Source organism: Podarcis gaigeae (assembly GCF_964106915.1).
Source record: "Podarcis gaigeae genome assembly, chromosome: 1".
Classification (NCBI taxonomy): Eukaryota; Metazoa; Chordata; class Lepidosauria; order Squamata; family Lacertidae; genus Podarcis; species Podarcis gaigeae.
The window spans coordinates 114,426,234-114,450,633 of NC_139678.1; the positions used below are offsets into that span (position 1 = coordinate 114,426,234).

The window sequence follows — 24,400 nt, forward strand, 5'->3', positions numbered from 1 at the left end:
TGCTATCCTGGCATAGTATGCGAAGGGTGGGTGGTAAATTAAAATAAATGCATTCATCCCTTGAATATTAACATCACTTTCCGTCAATGTGCAATTTGGCTTGAGTGGCAATTTGTTATTTCAATGAAATATCAAGGACCTCTTGCTAGCCAGCTCTCAGGTATCCTCATTTCCTGACAATTCAGATTCATTGTGCCAACCTTATGCAATCATGTTACCGTAGGCCGAAGTAAATACGTCTACTTTCATTAGAACTACTGAATTAGGTGAACATTCTGCTATTCCAACTCTTCAAAGAAGCCAAATAATACACACTTTGATTTATTTATTTAAATTTTTCTTCCACCAGAAGTCTAACTGCTTTAAAAAAACAAAACAAAGTAAAATACAATTGGTGTGGCAGTAATATGACTTTTTGAGATTATGGAACATAAATAAAACTTATGCAATATAATATAGCATGATTGAATTTATTTATGGGCCTGGTAACTACTGTACTTCTCTTCTGCTTTCTTGATTAAAACAGTAACTTAACAGAATTACAGTGCAAAGATTCTTCCAGTCTAAGAATCTTTACTCATAAGTAAGACCCTCAGAGTGTGTTTTTTTAAAAAAAAATACCTACTCTCAAATGAGCATTAGAACCTTAAACATAGACAATCACTTTTCCTAGTATAAGCCTATGTCATACTTTGATATTTTTATTATTGTTGGTTTGTTATTTTGTTCTTTTTTAAAATATTTGCTGTCAGCCATTTTGGACACCTCCATATGGAGTCAGAAAGCTGGTTATAAATTTTATTCTAAATAAGTATAAATAAGCATACTAACAGGATAAAGTCAGGCTCTGACATCACCTAGCATGGCTTCTCGTGTATTATTTCTCTGCCAAAGTCCATCCTTTTTTATATACACGGTGCCTCCTGTTATGCATATTTTATTTGTTTGACTATTTCCACCCCACCTTTTGATCCAGAAGTGTTCCCCAAAATAGCTTAAGTAAAATAATTAAATAGAATTTAATTAAAGCTCTCATTTCCTCTTGCACACTGCATTGGTATGGGGAAGCCATTTCCCTCAAACCCCAAATTCTCATTGGCTGCTCCTATCCTCCCTCTTTCACTCTGCTATGGACAAGAAATGGGGAGGTCAATTGTTGGGTATTTCTCGCTCTTTCTCCACACCTAGATGCTAAAGGACAGTGGTTGGATGGTCATTAATCTCAGCATATAGAGATAAGCATGTGCAAACAGGTTAAACAGAGTTATTGGTATGTTGTTTTTTAGAGTTCTCTGAGTAAAGGATCCAAAAATAGCCACACCATGAAAAAGCAGCGGTAAGACTGCTTTTAATCAACAGTGAAGACATGCTGCCAAAGAGAACTCCTTTTCACTCTTTTGCACATAGCAAAGTGCACCATGCATACAAAAACAAAACAACCCCAAACCAGACTTTGGTTCAGAGAGCAGTGTCCAAAATGGTTACACACTAAACATACAGATAAACATACACATTTTAAGCTGGAATCATTTAGACCTGAAAGAGCTTAGGTTTGGCTAGATTTCGTGCATTTTTTCTCCTTTTTACTTGGTTGCACTGTAAACATGCACAAGTTAGACGGTTTGTGAGCCCACAAACACTTAAAGAAGAAGAAGTGACGCAGCTTAGCCTTCCAACCTCACCCTTCCCATGCTCCCCGGAGTGTCATGAGCGCCACCAGCACATCTACATCAATGTCTGCAGCTTCCCATCTTTAAAGCTTCTATGCGCCTTGACTGTTAAATCCACTCACTGTTGTAGCCACTGCATCTGCTAGTCTCTGGCGACGCCGTGCGGTACTGAACTGGCTTTTCAGTGCTGTCCCTTCCTGACAGTGAACAGGAAAAGAACAGGGAAGCAGAAAGAAGGGGAAAAGGATGATGGGAACTCAGGAAAGACAGTCAGAGAAAAAGAGGAGGACGTTCTTCCAACTGTTTTACTTCTACAAAGGGCCAATCTGCAGTGCAACTGAGGAAAAACTGAGGAAAGGGGAGTCACCAAGTTGTTCCGCTATGTGTACCTCATCCCCAGTTAGCCCCATGATAAGCTACACAGAGTAGGTTTCTAACTCAGTTCATCACAGACTGACTGACAATTAGAGGACACGGTGAAGCCACTGAACAAACCGTTGCAGCACCACTTACCCAGCTGCTATAAAGTGACAATTCTTCTTTTGCAAACAGGTGGAAAGTAATTGGTCCTAATAGTAAGAAGCAGAAAACTTTTTGGCATCAAATAGTGTGGTCTAAATCCAGAACAAAAGCGATGCTTGCTTAAGGCCATTGCAATCACTTTGTGTTGCATTTAGGGCCTACGCTTTTCTTATTCACACACGTGCAAGATACATTAAGAATAATTGGCTATTAAAAGGTTCCTGGTGGCATTTGATAGTTGTGAACTACAACTGCATGTCCATAATGTATGCATGTTATTTGGCAGGCAAATAAAAAACAACAACAGGAGGCTATGGGATGAAAAGACGACAAAAATCCAAAATTTGGATACAGTTCAATTACATTACACAATGTAGCGGAAATCACCCAGAATGCTGTTCTCTCAGCATGCAGGTCTACTAGACATTGTAAGCTAACTAAAGGTGTTTGGCAACTAAGAATTTCTCTGCATAAAACTTTATGCCACCTGAGACTGCAATCTGCTACAAGTTTCACCCAGACCAGCTATTCAACATTCCTTTACTTCTGCATTGCTGTTTTTTGTTTTTTGAATGATCAACCTATTCATTCATTCCAACATATTCTGCATTATTCCTAAAACAATGCAAGGATGGCAGACAAGCACTTATTTAAATCACTGTCTGCAGGCTGTACCTTCTAAAAGAAGTGAGTGATTTATAACAGTCCTTCAACATGCCATTAAAAATCCAAGTGGCACTCTAGAGTAAGCAGTTTCACAAGGGTACAACCAACTTTTTAAAAAAACAACAACATTTTGAGTGGTTTTCTTGAAGGCTACTACACAACTATATATATCCACAGGTAACTGAAGATAGGGGACAAAGTATGTACCACAACTCCCACCTCTGCTGGTAAGCTCTGAAAACCTTCCCTATCTCAGGCTTGTATGATATATTCTTTTCTCAGTCCAGGAAGAGGGAACAAATCTTAGCCATGCAAAAACCTCCAGATCCTCCTAGCTTTACTTTGTCAAGTTGTCCCTCAATTAAAAGAAGTGAACAGATAGGAGTTCTGGGATAGCCTAGGTACAGGTAAAGCTGATAATGTGCAGGATCAGGTAGTCCTTTTTATCCAAGAACAGGGCAGGAGGAAGAGGCGAGAGCATGCAAGAGCCACAGACTCATTCACTCTCTCCTGGGTCCAGAAGTTCAGTTTAAATAGGCTCTCAATTATAACCAGGAGCTTCTCTTTCGATTCTTGTGAGCCATACATGTAACAGAGAGCAATACGTTCACAGGCTGAATATACCAATAAGGTGTTTTTTTCCACGTGGCTTTCCAAGGCCCTTGCTTCCCTCCCTAAACAGGCCTTCAAATTAATTTCATTCAACATGAAAACAAGCATTAGCAAGTCAGAAAGTTCCCGTGAAGCTGTTAACATAGGACTTGGGGCAGAGATAAGGAAATTTAAATTTGACTGCAAGCTTTTCTGACCAATCTGCACTTCCTTCAAATTATCAGTGTTCCTTCTTTGAGAGAGCGACAATGACCACTCCCCGCTTAAAACGGGGGGCGCCCTTTGCGTGGACGCGCACAGCCCCTAGATCTGGAGCGGCTCCAACAGCATAGGTTTGGCTTTGCCTTCCCTCAGGTGGGATACCTGGAGGTCTCCGCCTACCCCAGTCAGTTGTCCAATCCCACCTGGGGGAAGCGTTGCCAAGGAGACCAGGCCAGGTAGGGGAGGGATTAACTGCCCACACAATAGAGGGAGGATCTTACTTGGGAATCCTCTCTATATTTTAAAACTCTTGCAGCATGTGAATCTCACAAGGATCTAGTAAGAACTAATGAAAACTATGAATTATCTAAAAAAAAATATGGTACTAAATTATAGATAAACATACCGAGAGTTGCAAACTTTACAACACGTAAAATGCAGTTTTAAAATGTTGCAGCCCCTCTTCTTCTTATAACCTCTTGTGTTCTTTTCTGGTTGCATTGGAAAGCAATGAACCCGACTACTGACTGTCTGTGCAAAACTTTGCATCATAACTTCTAAGGCAATTCAGGAGTTTGTGGGTCATTTGCACACACCTCTGGATTAAAGCCTCTATGTGAGAAAAGGAAGGATGGTCAGAAGGCAGACTGACCAGCTTCTGGGGCTTTAGACCTGAGGTGGGGATTTTGTTGGGAGGATGGAAACTGTAGTCCGGTAACATATAGAGGGCGGCAGGTTCCCCACTGTTGCTTTAGAGTTTCTGAGACTTTGGAACATTCTCTGGAAATTTCCTCTCAATGAGTCACTCTTCCATTACAGCCCAGAGAAAAAGGGGTGGGGAGGAAGAGAGAGAGAGAAAGAAAGAAGCTGGCTGACTTTTAAAAGAATAAAGTCTGGTAAAACTGAACCCTTAATTCAACAAACATGGACCCTCCACTGCAAAAAAGAAATAAAAAACAAAAGTTTGTTGCACAAAACACTCTGCATCTAGTTAGCACTTCAGACAACAGACATTCCTACCAATGACACAAAAAATGTAAAACACAGCACAGAAACAAGCACAGATTGTTTGAGGGTGCTACATTACCTACAAAAAGCTCTTTTTGTCAAGTGTACCCTTTTGTTAAATCACTGGTTTCTTCTTCCAGAAAATATTTCAAGAAAACCTACAAAAAGCTCTTTTTGTCAAGTGTACCCTTTTGTTAAATCACTGGTTTCTTCTTCCAGAAAATATTTCAAGAAAAACTTTCAAGAATGAAAAGGCCAGTGCTTCAACAATTCAGAGGCATCGTTTTTCTAAAACTGTGGTGAAAATTGAAAACATGAACGCAGTACCTGAAGCTGTATTTTAGCATCTTTGCTGACACTTTTTGTTCTCCATCTTCTTGTGACACGCTTGTCCTTCTTATCTACACAATTAGCCTACGTCATGAAATAGTTAAAAGCAACAAAGCATTGTGTTAAAAGCACATATAAACAACCGACAGAGACAATACTGGAAAAGTTAGTAACAAGAATCTTGGTGTTAGTTTTCAGCAAATAAAATTATGGTAAGAATGCTAACCCAGGCTCTCCATAAAAAGCAAACAATGTGTTATTTTAAAACAAAGTTAAAAGCAAACTAACTCTGGAATACAAGAGTCATTTACTTTAGTAAATGAATACAAGAGTCATTTACTTTAGACTTTTCTGCCTAAATTCAGTGAAAGTATCCTTGCTTCCATATGACACTTAGTAATGCAAAACAAAAACAAAATGAATATTAAACTACTGGAACAAAGTATCTTATGGAACAAAGGTTATGAAAAATTATATTGGTTGCAGTATTTACAATCCTCACAGAACTGGATTATAGCAACAAGTTATTCTGCCCATGCTTCGATATTTCGTATTTGACTAGAGAGTTTCTAAATTTTGCAGGCTGACAATTGGTTTCCTCTAGGAACCAAGTTTTCTATAACAAAACACATCATCATTTTTTTAAAATTTTGAATTCAAAACTTGCTTACCTGCATATCCGTGAAATTTGGAGCTGACTGAGTCCTCTGAAGTATTTCTAAGTTTTGAAGAATTTTACTGAGTTCCACAAGGTTTGATTGGCAGTGCGTAAGGTCTGACACAAATTATATTCAAAGAAAGTACATTAGTTACCTTGGTCAAGATTTTATTTTTTCTATGGTATCTCATAACTTAAATAGGATAAGATTATCAGTATAGTAGCACAAACACAGTTTGTTTTGTGTGTGTGTGTGTGTGTGTGTGTGTGTGTGCATGTGTATGCATATGTTTATGTGTGTGTGTGTGAATATATATATATGTGTATATGTATATGTGTGTGTGTGTGTGTGTGTGTATATATATATATATATATGCAGGTTTTGGTGTCCTCGGGTGTCTTCCCGTGTAAAAGTTGGGGTGTCTAGGCGACGTTTCGACGAGGTCTCACTCGTCATCTTCAGGCTGGTGCTTTCGGCTTCTTGTTACTGGAACAGAGCGGGATCTCAATGTTTGAGTTCCTATAAATACTGTAGAGGGGGTGTGGTGTCTAGCCTCCAATGTTCTGGGCAGAGAGGAAGTTCCCAGGCTAGTGTGCCTTTTCTTCTTTTGTTCCTTAATTACTTGAGAGATACCTTGAGTGATTTCTTGAGTGATATCCTGAGTACCACTTAGGTGGGTCATTAGGTGTGGATTAGTTGCTAAAGTCTTTGTGTCTTGACCTCTTGAACTTTGTGAAGAGTTTTCCTGAGAAGATGGCTGTATTGCACTTAGTTGTGCTTTGGCTTGGCTTCGTGTATAGGGGCGAGCTGTGGTTTTGTGGCTTGTGTCAGCCAGATCTGTGTAGGGATTGCAGGGGGGTGCAGCATCCGGAGGTGCCACCATGGATTGGCTACTGGATGGTGTCAGTAATTCATCTGTGGAGAGGGTCTGGGTTTGGGTCTGGTGTGGTTGATTGGTGTTGGCGTTCTGTGTGCCTCTGGATCTGGTGTCAGTTTTTGTGGGGAGGGCTAATTTCCAGATGTCTGGCAAGCGGGATGTGTCGTCACGCTTGTTCATGTTGTGAGGGTGTTTCTCTATCTCGATGGCTTCCATGATTATTCTCTTGTGGTGATGTTCCGTGTTAAAGAGCAATTTGGAATCTGCAAAATTAATTTCGTGTCCTGTTTCTTTCATGTGTTGGAAAAGAGAGGAAGTTTTTTCTTCTTTTTTGACGGCATTCTTGTGTTCTGCGATACGTGCATTTATTCGTCTGTTTGTTTGTCCAATGTACGTGGCTGGGCAGACTTTGCAGGGTATTTCATAGATCCCTTGGTTTTCCAACTGGATTTTATCCTTGGGGTTTCTGAGGATATTGGCTATTTTTTGGTTGGTGCAAAAGGCTGTTTTGATATTGTGTTTATGGAGGATTTTGCTAATTTTATCTGTAGTGCCCTTGATATAAGGAAGGAGGGCCATGCCATTGTTTTCTTCTGTGTCTTGGTTTTTGGGGGGTGTTTCCTTTTGGATTAGCTTCGTAATCCTGTTTTGCTGGTATCCATTGGCAATTAACACATTTGAGAGATTCTGTAACTCAGTTGTCAAGTGGTCTTTGTCAGCCAGGCGTTTGGTTCTGGAGATGAGAGTCTTGGCTACGGAGTTTATTTGTGCAGGGTGGTGGTGTGATTGTGCATGTAAGTAGCGGTTGGTGTGTGTTTTTTTCTGGTAGATAGTGTGTCCTAGGGAGCCATCAGGTTTTTTGTAGATTAGGACGTCAAGGAAGGGAAGTTGGTTGTTGGCTTCTATTTCCATAGTGAATTGTATTTTGGGGTGTAAGTTGTTGAGATGTGTGAGGAAGCTATCCAGTTTTTCCTTCCCGTGTGGCCAAATTACAAAGGTGTCGTCAACATATCTGAGCCAAAGTTTGGGTTTGTGTTCTGACTTGTCTAAAGCATTGGTTTCAAAGTGTTCCATGTACAGGTTTGCGATGACCGGTGAGAGGGGTGATCCCATAGGTGCTCCTTCTATCTGTTTGTATCTTTGTCCATTGTGGATGAAGTACGTGTTGGTTAGGCAGTGGTTGGTCAGGTCCAAGATGTATTCGGGGGGATTGTATTTGTTTTGAATAGCTGTCAAGGCTTCATTAATGGGCACTTGTGTGAAGAGAGATACAACATCGAAGCTCACAAGTAGGTCATTAGGATGTAGGTTTTGCTTCTTTATTGTTTCTATGAACTGGAAGGAGTTTGGTACGTGTGAAGAGATGGATTCTGCATAGGGATCCCGCTCTGTTCCAGTAACAAGAAGCCGAAAGCACCAGCCTGAAGATGACGAGTGAGACCTCGTCGAAACGTCGCCTAGACACCCCAACTTTTACACGGGAAGACACCCGAGGACACCAAAACCTGCATTCCTGTACCCGTGAAAATCTACGAAAGCAAATATATATATATATATATATATATATATATATGCATGCTACGCTTTCCATAGGCATAAAAAGTTATGCCCTAAATGAGGGACTCAACATATAATCCCTGTACTCTTTTAATCTTCTTAATCCAAGAACAGCCAACACGGTGCTCTCCAGATAATGAACTATAAATCCCATCAGAGCGACCCTTAATTTCATAGGGTATACTTTGAGTAAAAGTTACTTGACTACAACCCAACATGCTGGATGTAAATAATTAGGCAAAAGAAAGCTAAAAGCACATTCCTCGCCAATTCCTTTTAATTCTTGAACTGGATTTTCATTGGGCTAGGCAATCCACCCCCCCAAATCTTGATTAGCTGTTTTATAAAGATCAGCAGTTCAATATACTGCCGTAATGGCCAGCAAGTAGCCATACCTCTGCCATGACTCATCTTCATCAGATAAAAAGCACTCAGAATATAGGTTGGTTAAATCTCCATTTTCTGTTAACTGTCAACTTATTGAGTATTGTAAGGGGGGTGGGAATATGTGTTATCGTCCCTGAAGCTGCTGTGACATCTTGGTTGGTGGAATCCAGTCTCAGATCAGCTTAGCCAAGAGAACATGTGCTGTGAAATGGGCTCAAGAAGTTGGCTGTCCATTGTCTATTCTAGACCACATTTTGGGTCCCCAGCTGTTGTTGGACTACAACTCCCATCAGCCCCAAGCCCAGGTCTTGTTACCTAGGAATGATGCCAGCTGTAGTCCAACAACAGCTGGGAAGCCAAGTTTGAGAAACACTGGCTAGACCAAGCATCCCCAAACTCAGCCCTCCAGCTGTTTTGGGACTAAAGTTCCCATCATCCCTGACCACTGGTCCAGTTAGCTAGGGATGATGGGAGTTGTAGTCCCAAAACAGATGGAGGGCCGAGTTTGGGGGTCCCTGGGCTAGACCATTCGCAGCATGCCATAAAAACTACAGATATAACATTAAAAACTAATCAGGAACCCTCATTTGTTTGTTTTTTTAAATAGCTCCCAGATACCTTGACACAAACTAGACAGATTTAGAAAAAGGCTAGTGCCAAACAACATTAACCTCCATTTTTAACCTGAAAGCCACCATAGGCAGGATTCATTGTGACCAGAAGTACCAACAGATTGCCCTTATTATTTTTTTATTGTATTAGTTATTAAATTCATATGCTACCCTTCATCCGAAAAGCACAGAGTGGTTTACAACATAAAAACACAAAATACATATTAGCAAAAAACAGTAAATCCACTGTTATAGGGAAATATGAATACTACATATTTAAAGCCCTAAATGGCCTCAGTCCTATATACCTAAAGGAGCATTTCCACCCCCATCATCCAGCCTGGACACTGAGGTCCAGCGCCGAGGGCTTTCTGGTGGTTCCCTCACTATGAGAAGTGAGGTTACAGGGAACCAGGCAGAGGGCCTTCTCGCCTGCCCTGTGGAACGCCCTCCCAGCAGATGTCAAGGCAATAAACAACTATTTTACTTTTAAAAGACAACTGAAGGCGGCCCTAAAAGGGAAGTTTTTAATGCCTGATGCTGTATTGTTTTGTATATTCAGTGGAAGCCACCCAGAGTGGCTGGGGAAACCCAGCCAGATGGGTGGGGTATAAATATTAAATTATTATTATTATTATTATTATTATTATTATTATTATTATTATTCATGGGAACTATCTATTAGCCAGAAGCTGAGTACCTATAAATGGAAGGAAAGAAGCTTGACTAGAGACTGACCTTCCGCACACCTGTCCATCTCCTCGGAGTCTTGCAACCAAGCAACTACTTTACTTTGGCCAGTGGTACATGTTGCGGGGAGGCTGTTGCTGCAGGTAATTGATGGCTGCCATGGGAAATTATTCTGTGCGACCTAAAAAAAACAACCCAAAGATTCGAAAATTGTATAACTGAATACCGGGAGAAAAATGGCCTGTGCTAAAATCAAACCATCAGACAAGAAACAAATGATATCCCATTTGAAAGAAGGCAAGCAAGTATGAATTCAGCACCTTAGCCCAGTGGTTCACAAACTCACCACCACCACCATGGACTGCTTGAAAATTGATGGTGATCTTGGTTTTTCTGCCTGTTGTAACAATTGTAATGCACTGTGCTGGGTGCTACATTGTTTTTAAACGTATTTTTATTGTGTCCTTTCTTTCTAATAATGTATTTTATTGTAATACAATTTGCATTCCATAGGATTAAAACTGTGATACAATAAAATACAATGAACAGAACGAAATAAGCAATAAAAATACAATTAAAAATGATGGTGTATATCAAATGTGGACATGCCGCAAACCACCTGACCCAAGCTTGTGGTCCACTGGCGGATGACAGTTTGGGAGCCCCTTCTCTAGTCCAAATAAAACATCAATAACAAGCAGTTCAGCAAAAGTGGTAAAATCTGGGACTTATTCAGCTTCCTCTTCTCTTCACTTCACTAGTGCTATCAATAATGGCACACATTTCCTAACGGAGGACAATGGTTAGAAAATGTGGTGGATTATTAAACAAGTATCTTCCGATCAGGGACGTTTTATACCTTGGCCTCCAGGGCAGCAACATTAGCAGCTGGTGAAGATTCAGTAGTTGACGCTGAAGGGAATATGTGGAATCCGGCATCTCGTGGTGATCGTACAATCTCGTTCTGACGGTATAACCTGTGGTGGCGCAGCCTCGATACCCAAGCATCAAACGAGTCCTGGGATTTTACCTAGTGAGAACGGGGAGCTCAGTAATAGTATCTGACTGTTTCAAATTGAGAAGAAAACTAATGGGAAGCATTCCTTACTTTCAAATGGTAAATATGCTCTTCAGTGTCAAGGTCTATCCTCCGAGTTTTCTTTTTAATCGACATAACTGATAAGCCAACATCTATGCTTCCGTGAACCTTTCCTTTCTGAGTCTGAAAAATAAAAATGAAGAGAAAACATTGCCAATGAGCTGGGAAAAATAAGGTCATTTATTTATTTAAGTATTTATATATCACATAATAATAATAATAATAATAATAATAATAATAATAATAATAATAATTCATTTATACCCCGCCCATCTGGCCGGGCCTCCCCAGCCACTCTGGGCGGCTTCCATAGAAACCAAAAATACAGTAAAATATCACACGTTAAAAACTTCCCTGAACAGGGCTGCCTTAAGATGTCTTCTGAATGTCAGGTAGTTGTTTATCGCTTTGACATCTGCTGGAAGGGCGTTCCACAGGGCGGGCGCCACTACCGAGAAGGCCCTCTGCCTGGTTCCCTGTAGCTTTGCTTCTCCGCAATGAGGGAACCGCCAGAAGGCCCTTGGCGCTGGACCTCAGCGTCCGGGCAGAACGATGGGGGATATATTTTATATAAAATATATATATATAAGTGGCTTACAACGTTAAAAAAGATAAAAACCATACAATAAAATTTATGGTGCCCAATTGAAATATGTTGTTTACTAGGTCAGAAACATCAGAAAATATTATTAGATGGGGAGAAAACGAAAGCATCATTTTTCTGGAAAGGGAATCATGAAGATAGGAATGCATTGCCCTCTGATTTCCTAATAAACACTTTCTCCGTGACTAATTCTAAAAAAGGCTTTATTTCATATGCTACATTAACATATATTAGAATCTCTGCTTGCTATAGACCACACGCTAAAAGCTGCAGAAAATAAAAGAAAATTAAAAGATATAACTAAATAGTCCTTCACCAAACAAAACATTCTTCTCCTTTCTTTCTACATCAATCATCATCAAAGGAAATATTAATTATAATATTGGATTTTTATAATGTTACCTTTTAAAAAAATGCTCCAGTATTACTTACATCAATTGGCGACTTTGAATATTTCAACATTCCGTTATCCAGGACAAAAAAGCGCTACGGGGGGAAAAAACAATTTGTAAGAGGTCAAATAAAATCTGGCATATGTAAAATAATATATCTAATGAAGACAAATGCCTGTTCCTCGTGGTTACCAAATAATGAGCACACAGCAGAAACCATGCTGACAAGAGATCTTGCTTCCATTCCGTAGCCTAGATATGAGGCTTAGCCACTAAACTTTATATGCCTTACAGCAGGGCTGAGGAACCTGGGGCCCAGGAGTTGAACACAGGACTCTGTGCCTTTTTATCTGGCTCTCAGGACTGTTCCCAGCCTAGATGTCATCTCCTCCTCAGCCCTGCTCTACTCTCAACTCAAGTGCTTTTGTCTGGCTGGAATGCGTCCTTGAAATATGCTCTACCCACACCTCTGACTCCATCCACCACTGGCAAGTTGCCCTGTGAAGTTGCTCATGAAGAAATGCAGCTCTTGGGCTGAAGAAGGCAGACCACCCATGTCTCACAAGCATGGAGAGCAGGCAGCCCACCGCCAACTGCCATGCCCCATCTAGAACACTGGCCTTGAAGTCCAAACTATAATGGAGATGACCTAACGGCAAGCAAAAGACCTGCATACAGCACCCACTGTTACCTTCGCTCCTATCTCTCTCTCTCTCTCTCTCTCTCTCTCTCTCTCTCGCCACTATGAGAGATTGTAATTAGGAGCAGTGGACTCAAAAAAGAGAGTGTTTGTGTATGCTTAACCTTGTGCTCTCTGGTTGTTCTCCTCAAAAAATTTGAATGAAACAATAGCGAGAGTGGAAAGGGTCAAGCATATCCTCTCATTTTTCTCTCTCCTCATCACAGACTCCTGAGACTGTAAAAAACAGTGTTGGAAGAATGTCGCATTGAATGTCTAGTTTGGTCCTGAGGCCATCCATTGAATTCATCACGGGATTACCATTTCCCAGTTTTCTGGAGTTAAGTATCCTGACTAAACAATGCACATATGAGAAAAGGCAGGTAAGCTCTTAATAGCTTCCTAGCAATACCAGCAGGTGTCTCAGCTACGAGAACTGCAACTGCATAACAACAACAACAACAACAACAACAACAACAACAACAACAACAACAACAACAACAACATCTATAGTAATGGTCATCTAAGATGTTTATGGATGCCTTACCTTGTGCCAACCTTTCAAAGGCCATTTCCTCTTCTTCAGCATGAACCCTTCATGTTTGTCTGGCTTCTGGACATTGGTCTGCCCAATTTTGAGGCCTTCTATAATTTCCCAGCTGTCTGGCTCCTGAAGGAAAAAGAGTGGGGGGAAAACACCAACAAATTCTGTGAGTTGAGATCAATATTATCTGAAACACTTGCACTGTGTTGGATGAGCAGTGGCAGATCTTGGGGTCTCAAATTTTACTGGTGCCCTGTGTGATGCCAACATCCAGTGCCCTGTTGGTAAATTGCCAAAACAAACTTCAAACGAATCTTTAAACAGGGCCTTGAAGCACATCCTTGAGGCACGCCTAAAACATCAACTTAGCAACAAGAATTCTCCCCAGCAACAGATGTTTGGAGAGATGCAGTTGAGTGTGAGGCAGTCAAGGGTTGGTCATTGAGGCTGCCAGAATATATGAAAGTCTGTGAACCTGTCTCTCTGACCCGATAGCTGAAGGGAGCAGAGATCTGTATATAGTTCTGTTTCTTATTTTATATGTAAACCAGTAGCGTTGTGCAACTTCTAATGCAGATAATAAAGACTTTAGAGAAGAACTGCATGGGTGAGGAGTTTATTCTTGTCACAGGAATTCACCAAGAGAGGGCTGGACTGCTGCTGCTGTGAAGACGCAGGAAGACTTTCTGAGTAAATCTGCTGAGACCCCAAGAGTTGGCGCTCACACACTAACATGCCCCCCACTCCATTCTAAATCTTAGTTGCAGCACCCCCAAGGCTGTGAGCCAAGTGTGACCATATCGGTCACATTCTCCTAAATCCACTTATGGTACGAGCCATATCTTCAAACCATTAAGGCTGCAAGCCAATGTTCATTTCTATAAAAGTAAGTCCCACTGAACTCAGTGAGACTTGACTTCTGAGGCCAGATACCCAGCACTGTGTCAAGACCCATCAGCGATGTTATTCTCTCCAACTCTGCAAAGGGAACTCTTTCAAATAAGAGTGCATGGATCAGATGGAGACAGAGCAGACTGGATGACTCAACTCTGGTGTCGTTTCATAAACGGTTCCGGTGTCATGCTGTTTTATAAATTACATGCCCTTTCTAGAAGCTCACAAGAAGGGAGAACAAGGGGTTAGTGTTGAAAGAACTTCTTTGAATGTGCCTGCAAAGTCACTTGGCTGTTCTCAAAAGGCTTCACTGACAAAATTAGCCCCAAGATGAACTCTTTTCTCACGAGAACCAAAGGGTAAAAGCGTGGTTTTCTTCTTTAAAAAGAACATCATAATCTAATCTGCTAAAAAGCAGTTCTTTCATGAGGTTTGTTGGTCACATTCACACCATTCATTTAAAGCACATTTATAACACTTTAACAGTCATTACTCCCCCGCCAACCCTGGAAACTTTTACCCCGCAGTTTACCCCACAGAGAGAGAGCGCTATAATTCCCAGCACCCTTAACAAACTATAGTTCCTAGGATTCTGTGAAGGAGGCCATGTGTGGTAGGGAAGCACACAGAAGCTGCTGCCACAAGTTTGTGGCTGAGCACAAGTCACACAGGGTATTACTGCAAGCACTGGAACTGTCTTGTGGTCTTCAAGTGAAGGGTGATATACAAATTTCATAAATGAATATAAACTCATTGTGGAGGTATCCTCAACCTTCTCAGATGCAGGACCCACTTTTAACCCAAACATGCATTTGGGGAACCATTTCTTAATCGTTTACCACATATTTTCATGGTAGTGCTCCTGTTGCAACACACCTTGAATCAGGTTCCAACCCACTAGTGGGATGCAAACCATGAGTTCTGAAGACCAGAGAGCCAGTCCATGGGAATAGTGTTGTTTGGAGTTTTGGCGACAGCCATATCATAACATAGGTACTGTTCCTAAACTATCCTTCATTCTTTTAATTGTTACATATGACAAACCTTTTATTGTTACATACTTCAAAATAAAATCAAGGATTAAAAAATTGAAAGTGATCAATGAAGCAATCGAGAATTGATTAAAAGCTAACAATCTTCCATCCGTATATGTGATCAGTATTTACAAAATTACAATGATTAGTTATGTAAGCAAACTAAACTGAACCAAGCCAATGTATTGAAAAAGTTTTGCGCACCAAATTCTAGGGCAGACACCGTGAACTTAACTTACTTTAGATACAGCTACTGGTTCATTTTCTAGCAACTGTTTGCCAAGTACCGGATCTGTGCTTCCAGAAGAAAAATTCCGCTCTAACACATGGCCACTCTAAAGCAAAAAGAAGAGGAGTCAATTCTAAGACACAGAAGGTATATTTTCTGCATACAAACCAGAGACCAAAGGCCGGCATAGTTTACAGAAGAACACCCCATTCCTTGAAACTTACCAAATTTTCCTCCGCTGACCCTTATAATTCAGAAATTTCTACCCTTCTGTATTTTACACTTTAATACCACCTTACGTGCAAATGAATATTGGCAGTACCACATGTGTCTTGCTCTAAGATTAGCAATTTTTATCTATCTTTGGATAGGAGGGTGAGGTAGGAATTTGCTCAAACAAATTTTAAAAACCCAGAAATGTCATAGAGAGTTGAGTTTAGCTGCACTGTTTCATCTAATACCTTTACATTCCGCTGCCCTTTCTTCTAGGGAAGAATTGGGAGCTTATCTCCCATCCTGCATGAGACAACACAGGGCTGGAGATAAGCCACTCTTCCTCATTTGGGGAAGCAGGGTTAATAAGCAGACATCTCTCATCCTCCTTCTGACCAAGGAGATGGGAGCAAAGCGTCCTTTGCTCCCACCCAGCTTCCTGTTTCATTGTGATTGCCCAATCCGCAACTGTCTTGCGGCTAGGCAAGTACGGTTGAAACAGCCGCAACGAAGAGGCATGTATTCTGTCGCTAATCTCTTCCCTCCCCCACCCCGTTTCTGTAAGAGGAAATTACGTTCAGCAAATAATATGAGAATTAAAATTACAAGAAAGAAGAATTTCCTTCCTTGTAGTTTGCAAACAGAAGGGGAAATATAGGAGGGGAAAGTACATAACAAAGCCAACTGTTAAATTAACGGAAAAGCTGCATCTTGCAAGGTTCCTTAGCGTGGAAAATATATTTTGAATTTATTGTCTTGGAGCAGACTTATGCATACGAATGCACACACTCAGTAGTTCAGTCCTACAATAAAGTTAACTCTGGGATCATCAGCAAGTCACCCATGGGCATTAAGGCACATCTGCCCAGGCCTTCTGCCCTCCCAATGATTTATTTATCCCTGTTCCCCATTGGAGCTGCGAATTCCACCAACGTTAAAGAGATAAAACCCCAGATGAATGTAGCTGGTGGGGGAAGTCATGGGCAAGGTGAATTTGCAAGGGGAAATCAGTAGACCAGTCAAGCGTTTCTCTTTCTTTATGCTGCTCTCCGAAGAGTCTCCTCATCCTCCATTTGTTAGCAAACACGTGGATGTGGTCATGTATTGCCAACATAGGGAGGAATTCCATACGGCAGTCTTCTGATCATTCCATCAGTGCAATAATTATTTCACCATCCCCTTCCCTGGCCCACAACCAGCGTGCAATTCTCCCAACCCCTCTCAGAGCCAATTTTGGGGGCACAAAGGGGGGGACAGGAGCTTCCACTGCCAGGACTCATTAGTTGAGCCCCAGCCATTACATCTAGTTCTGCTCTAATAGTAGGTGTAAACAGACTTTCCTATGTACAGAAGCACACCTGGCATTCACCAAATCCCTGGCATATTTCTCTTTTCTTAAGCAGCAGCAGAAAACAGAAGATTACAGGGTCCGTAGGGGAGTTTTATTGATGTTACATAGAAAGCTTTTGTATGCTGACCTCCAAGCGTTGCTGTCACAATGAAGAAATTATAGTGAGATGGCATCTTAAATGCGAATAATTTAGCATTCTTTCACTTACCTGCCTGCTGTCCCGCTGGGAGGATGAAGAAGAAGAGGCACTTTTATGAGATGGTGTAGAGGTTTTGTGAGCAGGAGATATACCTTTCTCCTCTGAACTCATTGCTGCAGCTAGATACTGGTGATCTCCTTTGACAATTAAGACCACGTCAATCTCTTTTCAGTCTTCCATACAGGGAGGGAGCCAAAATATTTTCAGCATTTTTTCTATTTCACAGAATGTCCATTACACACAAAGGTAAGAGGAATTCAAAAGGCATCCAAGCCAGACCTTTAACAAGAAGAAAAAGAAGATGAAGAGATTGTATATGCTTACAATTAAATATTTATTTATCATATATAGAGAGAGGTAAAGGACCCCTGGACGGTTAAGTCCAGTCAAGGCCACAATGGGGTGCAGCACTCATCTCGCTTTCAGGCCGGGGGAGCTGGTGTTTGTCCACAGACAGCTTTCCAGGTCATGTGGCCAGCATGACTAAACCGCTTCTGGCACAACGGAACACCGTGACGGAAGCCAGAGCTCACGGAAACGCCGTTTACCTTCCCACTGCTGTGGTACCTATTTATCTAATTGAACTGCTGTGCTTTCGAACTGCTAGGTTGGCAGGAACTGAGCCAGAGCAGCAGAGCTCACCTTGTTGCGGGGATTCGAACCGCCAACCTTCCAATCGGCAAGCTCAAGATATACTAGTATTCCTAGCTAAATTCAAATATAACATAAAGTGGGCAGAATCCCCTCCTAGCAGGATTTTGTTTTGTTTTCATTTATTGAGCGATACACACACACACACACACTTGCTCAGTAAATGGGGGGCGGAATACTGCCGGGGGGGGCGGGAATCTGCCCACTCTATGTTATATCTGAATTTACCTAGGAATCTCTTAGGTCTTATCTACCAAACTATTAAAAAACACTAAAACCGGTGTGCGTAATGGGTAGGGAAAGCTGATTGTGAACCATTTCTGCTGCACAGTAAATTTGCACTTGAGAAACCAGGCAAGAGAGAACTGAGACCGTGTAATGAGGAATTGTGTTCTGCCATTCGTGAAAGTACTAGCTGGAAATCTTGCAGAGCAGAATGGAAATTGCCTCTGCCATAGAATTGCATTTGCTTTCACCAAAACTTATCCTTTAGAAAATATTTTATTGGCACCTCGTGGAAAAAAACAATCCAGCAAGCTTCTGATATTTCTCAGTGGATTTGCATCTTTATTTTTCATATAAACCATTTGCTTCACATTTTAGTTTATATGAAAAATAAAGATGCAAATCCACTGAGAAATATCAGTTCTTATCCTGAGGCGCGCTTTCGCTAATGGAGCCTCCTGCTGCGTGCGTGCCCCTGGCGCACAATTTCCATTGACATCCTGGGGCAAAGTTTGTAACCAGGAGCACTTACTTCCAGGTTAGTGGAGTTCATAACCCGAAGCGTTTGTAACCAGAAGCATTCTTGGCCAGAGGTACCACTGTAGTGGCAGTTAGGAGAGGGTAGTTTTAAACCCTTCCTATGAGATGCTTTGAGAAATTAGCATTGAAAGCCCAACAGACAATCAGAGTTGGCTGAAAAATAAAGCTCTCCAGATCTCCCCAAACCAGCAACTTTGTTCAAAAAGTAGTGGGTTGTGTTGTTGTTTTTCAGGGGCAGGTGTATGTGCAAAAACGACTCCCGAAGGTGGGCAAATTCTCAGAACTCCTGGGTGTTGGGGTAGCTAGCCATTAATGACAAGATGGCTGAGAGCCTCTCCTTTCCTCTCTCTTAAAAATAAAAGAAAGTTTCGCCACTTTTTCAAGTGGCAGCTAGGCTGCCAACATCAGCTTAAGAGGCATTTCCTTTTAATTTGGTGCAGAATGATCCATGGGAATTATGGCACATCATGAGATGAGGCTCTTAATCCCAGGGCTGTGGGTTCAAACGCCACATTGGGCAGAAAATTCCTGCATTCTAGGGGGTTGGACTAGATGACCCTTGTGGTCCCTTCCAAGTCTACAATTCTAGGATTCTATGAAACAGAGTGTTGTTTTCCATGATCCAAGCAAACTCCCTACCCTATCGAGTGCCAACTGTACTGTAGTCGCAATGCCCTGCAAGTATATAGGAAAATGCTGCATTGTCTTTACATAAGTCCATAAAAATGTGTGAGATTGTAGTCATAATGTATAATTATACCACCTAGCTAGCTAGGGCTGATGGGAGTTGTAGTCAACAACAGCTGGAGACCCAAATTTGGGAAACCCTGCTCTAAAATAAAATTTGTTATTTCAAGATGCACACGCCCTCTTGTTTTAGCATGAATTTAAAAATCAATTACAATATTCAAAACAGCTGCACCTTTAAAGGTTTGTCATATCACAACGAAAGAGTGAAATAATAAATTTATGATAGTTCACTGAGCTGCACTCAAGAGCTTATTCAAGAGATAGAAAGGAAAGGCTTTCAGGTATTTATGGCGAACAGAGGACATTAAAAAAAACTTGCCAACTAGACCTTGGGTAAATGGAAATCTAATGGGTTTTTGAAACATCTGAGCTCCCTTCAGTTGATTCATGTGGAAAAATTTATATTTATATTTAGCACTGGTCATGTGGATTTGTGTGTAAGATATATATAGAGAAAGAGATCTGACTCTTGGGTCTGTGCCCTGCACTTTTTATAAAGTGTGTCATTGCTAGATCCAAGCAAGGTAATAACCAACTGTTTCACAGAAAAGCAAGAGAAATAGGTTGCTAGGTTTGACTGGTGAACAACACTGTGTGTGGAAATAACTAAAACAAGGCAGCCCATGCAGTGTGGTGGATAGGGCCACATTCACATCATGAATTAAAAGCACTAAGATAATTCTGAGACCCGTAGTTAGTTAAGGGTTCTGAGGGTTTTTAGGGCACCTCGATTCTCCTCCCAAAGTTACAACCTCCAGAGTTCCCTGTGAAAAATGATTAATTGTTAAACCGCTCTGCAGTTCTGTGAGGGGAATAGAAGTCTCCTAACAATTATCAGCACCCTTAACAAACTACAGTTCCCATAATTCTTGGGGGGGGGGGGGTAAGCCATGACTGCTTAAAATGGTATAAGAGCACTTCAAATGCATGGTGTGAATGTGGCCTGGGTCTAGGAGACCCAACTTCGCATTCCCATTCAGCCATGAAGTTCAATGAGTAATCTTGGGCCAGTCAGGTTCCCTAATCCTAATCTACCTCAGAGGGTTTTTCCAGGGATAAAATATGGGAGGAACCATATATGCTGCCTTGAGCTCCTTGGGAGGAAATCCTGGATGTAAATGTAATAATAAAAAGCATACTATAAATGCAAGTTTGCTAGGTAGAGCAGAGAATGATAGGGTAAGGGTTATGATTACTCCCTCATACCTATGGCAATGTGTCTCAAGGCACCGTCTCAGATAGTAAGAGTAGTGGGGAAGATGAGAGGAATAAAGCTGACATTTGGACTAAAGAGTGTGGCAGATTGCGATGTCAAGGTACATTTAACAGACTCAAAGAATGGTTTGGCCACAAGGCACATGAAAGTAACGTAGTCCAGTCAGCCTGCTATACTGAGGCATAATTGTACACACACACACACAGTGCCCCAATTTTTGCCACATTTTGCAAAATTACAAGATGCCAGAAGTGTCATGTAGTTACTCAAACTTTTGATACTACCCTTCATTATCTGCATCCCAGTGTGATTCCCAACGGCATAGGAAACACAGCAAACCGAATACCTTGGTTGCAGCAAAAATAACTAAAACATTACTAAGGCACATCACTATAAGAGACTTTTCAAAAGCTTGGGCGAAAAGAAAGGTTCTTCCTGATGCCTAAAGGTCAAGCAAGACCTTTCAGGGGAACATTATCACTGGAGAAGAGAACCTCTCCTTAGCATTGACAGTATGCAATAAGGCAATACGTAGCATTCATAATGTCCCAGTTTTAATCCCTGGCATTTCAGGTAGAGATGGAGAAGGCTCCCATCTGAAACCCTCGCATCAGAGTAGACATTATTGAGCTCTATGGATGGCTTCACTCCATATAAGGCATGAAAGCAAGTGAGTTTTCTACGATTTATTGGAAAATATCCATCACCTATTCAAAAGAGAAAGTATCTTATTCAAGAAGGCAGATGTTTGGACTACAATTCCCATCTGCCCTAACTTCATGAGGGCACCAGACTAGAAAAGGCTGAAGCAGAACAAATTCTGTATTATTTAAGACATCCACTAGTTTCACAGGGAGCATTATGAGCAGATTAAATGGTAATGTATTGTTAGCAGTACCCTGGCACCCAAATTACTCAATATACATGCATTTAGGATGCAGGATAGCAATGACCCTTATCTATGGTCATATGCTTCCTTTGACAGTAAGCAGCTGTCCAAAGTAAGCGTATAAGACAGGGATGGGGAACCTGTGGTCCTCCGTACATGTTTGGACTCCAGAACCCATCAACCCAAGGGGGTATGGTTAACAGCAAGAGGTGATGGGTGTTTTAGTTTAGCACTATTGAAGGCCACAGGTTCCTCATCCGTGGTATAAGGATACACTGGTAATAGAATCAATAGTCCTGATCCACACTTAGTCATGCTTAGCATAGATCCAATGAAACCAATGAGAAGTAAGCTAGCCATGACTAGTTAAGCATTGGTTTCAATGGGTCTACTTTAAGCACAACTATGTCTGGCTCTAACACAGTATCGACAGCTTGTTCTATCTTCCATTTTATAAAGTTCCTATATTTCTTGACATGGATGCGAACTGGGCCTTCCACACCCAAACCCAACGCTAACCAACAGCTAACACTGGCTCAGGAAAGAAATATGTGTGCTCATGAATTGTATGAACTTTGGGAATATAATTTAAAGCCTAGGAAAGGGGCATAATTTATTAAATTGTTAAATTGTACTAATCTTGAAAACGCACTATTTTCTTTGCTGCAGGCCAACACATACAATCAATCAACTAACCACCGTATCTGTAGTATAATGCAGAACTCAGTAATGTGTTTGCTGACCTTTTCTCAAGCAGTAAAATATCAATTTTGTTTTTGTCACGGTCAGAAGCAATTAGGTTATAAGTTCTGCAAATTCAAAAGTGTGCTTAAAAACAATGCAGCTCAAAAATGCAGCAAAACACATGATATTTAATAACATGCATATGGGAAACAAGCAATTTCTATTTGCAAAACAACCCCTAATACAAGATCAACCGCCTCAGCATGTGAAACTAGCTCTAGGGGACAATTTCTGGATTACACTCCATTTTCCAACACAACATGAGAAAACTAAAGACTGCAGCACCTAAAGCAGGGGTAGCCAACAGGGTGTCCTCCAGATGTTGTTAGATTTAATTTAGCATCTTGTTAAATTTAACAACTAGTACTCCATCCAGTCTATTTTAGCTAAAATCAACACACATTTTCCATTACAGTAATAACAACAGTTAGTATAATATATGGTCTTCCCATAGGTATCTGGTTGGCCGCTCTGAGAACCAGATGTTGCACTAGTTGGGAATTTTGTCTGATCCAGCAGGGCGCATCATGTGTTCTTATTATTGTAAAATAGATTTAAAACGGCAAATAATAATAAGGAAATGACAGAGGCCTTCAGAAGTGGGCAAAGGAAGTAGGTGATTGAAAGAAGGGGGCAATGAGCAAGAGGGGGCGCTGTTCAAAAATAATTTAGGGGGCACGTAGATAGGAGAAGAGGCTTTGTGCTACTTACAGAAAAAGTGAGGGAGGCATAGCGTGCAGAACATTCAAGATTTTGATGTCACAGTGCTATTTTCTGTATAACTGCTCACATAAGCTATTTCTATGCCGCAGTCAAGAGATGTCATAGTCACCTAGTTAACCGTGGAGCATATTAGTAAAGAACAGAAATAAAAAATCTCTGCTAATATTTAGATTTAATTAGGCCAACCTGGCAAAAAAAAAAAAAAAGGCTTATAAAAGTTAAGCACAGTGTGAAATTCCAGCAGCCTATCAAATTCTACTGGGAAAGGGAAGCTATGCAAAGTTACAAATATCACCATGGAAGTCGTGTAAAATACCTATTTTTCTTGCAATTTAATGTACTTTTCCAGGTGGCATCAAGAGTTTATCTCAACACTTCGCAGATAAATGGGTCAAATGCTCCTATCTCATACTTGAGGCTGCCTGTCTGCACATTCCCTACTTCATAAAATATTGCACTGTGGGACAGATCATATAGTCCCTGACGAGAATTAGTGTTTTTTTTATTATTTTGCTATAGTAGTAAAATGTATTGTATTGAATCCGCTTTGTGTTCGCTTTCCCCAACTATCCATTCCCCATATATTCTGTAAGAATGATTTTTCTTATGCCTGTTTCAAAATATAGGCATAGTATTTTTATTTTTATTTTGTAGAATCCTGCTAGCTTCAAATTTCTAAAGCTTAAGACTGATTTCATCAATGATAACCTCAAATAGATGGTGGAGGTCAAACAACAGATAATCATATTCTGGTGACAGGAGGTCAACATGACATCTGCCTTCCCTATTTGTCGTTTGCCTACATGATTGAGCACACTTTTCTACCCCTTTAGAAGCTCTGATGCATTTATGGTAATTAGGAGCGTTCCAGTGCGTTTAAATTGCCGACTTAGATGATCATTTTGAAAGGAGTCTCCATTTCTGTTCCAGTTCTGCATCAGGACCAACTCAAGTAACTGAAGGGGCTTTTAATATTCTTTGTTATGAATTTTGACTCAAGATTGTTTCAGCTACTATTTTTTTTGTCCTGCTTTTGTTTTTTTTTCCTGCAATTGCCTGAGCATTGTCATTCAAAGGAACAGCATCACAGCCGTGCAAACAATAAATACATTTGGCAATGTCAGGCTAGGGCAGCTGTGCATGGAAAAGGCATGCACACACTAGTATTCCCCATGCCCCAAAGCATTTTCTACTGAAATACAAAAGGAAACCCCACACTGCAAACTCTTCTGAAGTGCATCTTGATGCTTCACGTCTGCTGAAGCTGAGAAGCCAGAGTAGCGTTATATAGCAAATCATTCTGATTCAACAAAATAATCGCAATCAGTGACGACATCATCACCTTTACAATAATGAAGAATCCTAATCAACCGGGAACGTATGCCTTGGATGAGCTAAATCATAATTTGCTTTATGGCTTTTCTCATACAGTATTACTCATAAGCCGCAATTCCTCCTATGGCTGTCATATTGATGGGTGGTGGGTGGGAATCACTCTAAAACCTTCATTTCCCTGATGGTTGTAAATTTCTAATTTCTAGCTTAGAACGGCAATGGTCACATATCCCTGCCCGCACTATTACGCTTTCTTCTTTTTCAGGTTTACCCCAATAATAGCCTTGCGGTCCAAATAC

The 24,400-nt window shown here is 40.9% G+C and overlaps 1 protein-coding gene across 19 annotated transcripts in view; it reads right to left on the bottom strand.

The window, feature by feature from the left end:
- Positions 1-24,400, bottom strand: part of OSBPL6 (oxysterol binding protein like 6) — a 106,509-nt gene that overhangs the window by 35,822 nt on the left and 46,287 nt on the right. For 9 of the 19 annotated variants that reach the window (XM_083706459.1, XM_083706458.1, XM_083706442.1 and 6 more), the window contains 10 exons: positions 17,038-17,307; positions 15,276-15,371; positions 13,112-13,234; positions 11,926-11,979; positions 10,899-11,012; positions 10,650-10,820; positions 9,839-9,971; positions 5,681-5,784; positions 5,007-5,093; positions 1,793-1,867 (listed from right to left, as the gene is read on the bottom strand). In XM_083706459.1, the coding sequence (XP_083562585.1) occupies positions 1,793-1,867; positions 5,007-5,093; positions 5,681-5,784; positions 9,839-9,971; positions 10,650-10,820; positions 10,899-11,012; positions 11,926-11,979; positions 13,112-13,234; positions 15,276-15,371; positions 17,038-17,139 (1,059 nt within the window). In that variant the 5' untranslated portion in view covers positions 17,140-17,307. The remainder of the gene's footprint in view (positions 1-1,792; positions 1,868-5,006; positions 5,094-5,680; positions 5,785-9,838; positions 9,972-10,649; positions 10,821-10,898; positions 11,013-11,925; positions 11,980-13,111; positions 13,235-15,275; positions 15,372-17,037; positions 17,308-24,400) is intronic. The other 10 variants (XM_083706445.1, XM_083706460.1, XM_083706443.1 and 7 more) reach the window with 2 other exon arrangements.